This window comes from Parus major, unplaced genomic scaffold (genome assembly GCF_001522545.3).
Source record: "Parus major isolate Abel unplaced genomic scaffold, Parus_major1.1 Scaffold739, whole genome shotgun sequence".
Classification (NCBI taxonomy): Eukaryota; Metazoa; Chordata; class Aves; order Passeriformes; family Paridae; genus Parus; species Parus major.
Window position 1 is genome coordinate 316 of NW_015379622.1, and position 3,759 is coordinate 4,074.

General features: G+C 42.0%; 1 protein-coding gene across 1 annotated transcript in view; it reads left to right on the plus strand.

The window, feature by feature from the left end:
• Positions 1-3,079: 3,079 nt before the first annotated feature.
• KNG1 (kininogen 1) overlaps positions 3,080-3,759 on the plus strand; it is a 2,513-nt gene continuing 1,833 nt past the window's right edge. The window contains exon 1 of the mRNA XM_015616778.1: positions 3,080-3,416. Coding sequence (XP_015472264.1) covers positions 3,222-3,416 — 195 coding nt within the window. The 5' untranslated portion in view covers positions 3,080-3,221. The remainder of the gene's footprint in view (positions 3,417-3,759) is intronic.

Genomic DNA, 3,759 nt, shown 5'->3' on the forward strand with positions numbered 1-3,759 from the left:
GAAGCTCCAGGCTTTCCAGATCACCCTGCACAATCAAAATCATGCCCTGGAAAACCCAAACTTGAGCTTCCAAAAATTTTGCCATTATTTCCTCATAGCTTTGTAACAGAAAATTCTCCTATATGACCTCAGAGAAAGATGATCCTGGCTTGATAATTTCAGGGGTAATCACAGTCCTACAGTCAATGAAAGCAGCACATGGAGAAGTGGGAAAAGCATTCAGCTTCTAGGAGGGAGAATCACTGAAAATAATCATTAAGTATTTCAACCTGCTTCTTCATCCTAGCTATCTCAAGCTGCACTGTAACTAAAAGGCCCAAAATTCTGAGTCCCTGAGATAATGTGAATGGGTAAAAATTTCCCAAGAAAATAATGCTCCTCCAGGTCTAAGAAAAAAGAAAGTTCTCCAATAGTGCAAAATAGAGCACCAAAAATCTTGCATTTTTTTCATCTTTCATAATTATAATGAACTTCCCCAAGGAATCTGACCTAGAGGAAATTTGAGTGCTTTCCATAAAAAGTCATCCATGACACTACATTCAAGCTTTATACAGATTTTAAAAAAATAAAAAACATGCAAGCATTTTTTTCTTGACACAGTTGTCTGTTTCATTTTTTGGGGTTTTTTTACGACACGTAATTAGCTATTAGATATTGAACTAGAAATGATATTAAACTATTCAGCTATTTTGGTATTAAACATCCACAAAGCAAACTCTACCACAAATTGACTAATGGTGTTTGGGTTAGCACTTTCTCTAGAAGAGGTCTGAGAACAGTTAATGACTTGCTGTCTCACTGCAGGGTGGCCTGCACAGGTGCTTCCATCGCTACAGCTGCTGGTGGTGATACATAGAAATATTGCAGTCAAGGACAGCCCTTCTCAAATAGTTCATAATTGCTCTCAGGGGAAGAGAAAAGCAGATGCATGTAATAACTCTTCCATGTAAATGTTTTCTTTATTGCTAAACCTTCCTCACTGGAAACTGAGTTGGCAGAAGCAGGAAGAAGGAATAGTGGTGCCTCTTTATACTCCAGTCCCCACCAAGGTCGAGTCCATTCAGATTGTCCAGGGACAAGAAAGCTGGCTCAGAATAGCTATATCATAAGCAAGAATATGGGATTAATCTCAAAAAAGTAATTTGGTCATCCAAAAAGCATAAATTTTTAATGGCATAAAGTCAAACACAGTGCAAGGGCCACATTGAAGAAAAAGAAACAAAATGAGGATTCAGTGTGACTGAGTGAAGATTGACTAATTTTTAAAAGTATCTTATTATGTATAAACAGACTTATTTCTGGTGTAGTTTATCCACAGTCTCTAAAGCCCATTTTCTTTAATCAAAACTTGCAGCAAATGTGGTGATCTGGCCCTGGCTGGGTGCCAAGCACCCACTAAAGCTGCTCTGTCACTGCCCTCCTCAGCCAGACAGGGGAGAGAAAATACAACAGAAGGCTCATGGGTCAAGGTAAGGACAGAGAGATAACTCACCAAATATCATCACAGGCAAAACTGACTGAACTTGGGGAAATTGGTTTATTACTAATCAAACAAGAGTAAGGGAATGAGAAATGTCAAAAATTTAAAACACCTTCTTCCCACCCCTCCCTTCTTCCCAGGCTTAAATTTTCTCCTGATTTTCTCTACCTTCTCCCCTAGCTGGTGCAGGGGAATGGGAATTGCAGTCAGCTCATCACATGTTGCTTCTGCCCTTCCTTTTTCCTCAGGATAAGGACTCCTTACCTCCTCCCTTGCTCCAGCTAGGGATCCCTCCCATTGGAAGCAGTTCCTCATGAACTGCCCCAGTGTAGGTACTTTACATGATGTGCAGTCCTTTAGGAACAAATTACCCCAGCATCGGTGCCCTCACAAGTCCTGCCAGCAAACCTGCTCCAGCACAGGCTTCTACAGGATCATAGCCTCCACTGGACATCCACCTGCTCTGGCATGGGGTCCTCCATGAACTGCAGGTGAATCCCTGCTCCACCACTGACCTCCAGGGGCTCTAGGGGCACAGCTGCCTCACCACTGGCCTGCTCCATAGGCTGCGGGAAAATCTCTGCTCCATACCCACAGCAGCTCCTCCCACACCTTCTTCATGGGCCATGGGGTTTGCATAGCTGTTTTCCTCACATACTCCTCTCTCCTGTTCTTTCCCAGTTCCCCTTTTTTCCCCTTCTCCACTATGTTCTCCCACAGGCACTACCACCAGCACTGATGGACTCGGTCTTAGCCAGAACTGGATCCATCTTGGAGCTGACTGGCATTGGCTCTGTCAGACATAGCAGAACCTTCCCGCAGCTTCTCACAGAAGCCACCCCTGTAATCCCCTGCTGTCACAACCTTGCCACGCAACACAATACAGCAAGACACAGCTGGAATACAGGAGCTGAGGCAATCCTAAGGTGGTCACAGATCCAAAGCAAAGCTATTTGGTGCCAAACATGGGAGACAAATACCAGATGTTCTCAGCCAGCTCTAACCCTGATTTGGCTAGACTCAGACAACAGTGTCTAATCCTTTGTTCTCGGGTGTCACATATCTGTAACGATAACAAAGCACTATGATCACTGATTAATCCATAGCCCAGGCAGTCTCCATATGGCAGCAGAGATGGACTTTCCAATAGGTCTAGTAGGACCAGGAAAGACAAGGTTTATCAAGTGCTATTGAAGGGTTACGTGACGTTCAACCATATGCATCAGGCCAAAGACTTTACAAACGCTTCCTGAGTACTGTAATTCTCAGAATTATTGCAGCCTGAACACTAAGCAGATCTATAAAATTTACAAGGTTGTTGTCCAAAACTCCATTGCCACTGTGACCTTCTTGGGTGTTTTATTTAAGCCTTGAAAAATTCATTCTCAGTAGCAGTCTAGGTGTTAAGAAGTCAGAAAGCTACTTCTTTCTCCTTTGCTTTGCCTAAAGTGGTCCCCAGCTGCAGCCATTTGTCCTGTTATCTTGATGGCAGGTGGATAAACTTAGTGTCATTCTGGTGAACAAACAAAGTTTATTTAGATAAACTCAGAACTTTATTTGCACTATAAACAGGGTATGATGAGAAGCAACCAACCCCAGCAACCCACTCGTTCTGTTTACTTAACTGAATTGCTTCTGAAAAACAGAAGAGGTGACTAAAATCCTGTAATCCTGTCAGGCATTCCTTTTCCATTTGGTTTTTAAAGAGCTTCCTAATTCAGGGGGCCTTTTTCATGCAATTATGAAGGCCTTCATTGTACTAGCACTCTGCTGTAGTTTTTTCTCTAGCAGAGCCATTCCTCTTGCATTTGAGTCTTTGGACTGTGATGACCCTGATGTCTTTAAAGCTGTTGATGCAGCACTGAAGAAATTCAATGGAGACAGAACAACTGGTAACCAATTTGCTCTATACATGGTGATGGAAGCCAAGAGAACTGTAAGTAGACTTTGCAAAAAAAAAAAAAAAAAGTTGGAATTGTTTATGTACTCTGAATCAGCTTATCTCTGTCTCATTTGTAAGGGGGAAAGCATGATACTGTTATCCAAAAATGTTTCAAAAAAATCAAAGTGACTTGCACAGTAAGATACTTGTTCCCATGACAAGCAGGGATCTATAGTATGTTTTTATCAGCAGAACCCTCTGTGCTGATGAATTGCTTACTAATGCAAGGACTAAAGAATAGAAAACTTCTATCACCAACAATATTTGTCTTACTATTCCACTCTGTTCCCTTTTTCTTTATTGGGAATTCTACCCCTTTGCATCATCTGTAAGGTTT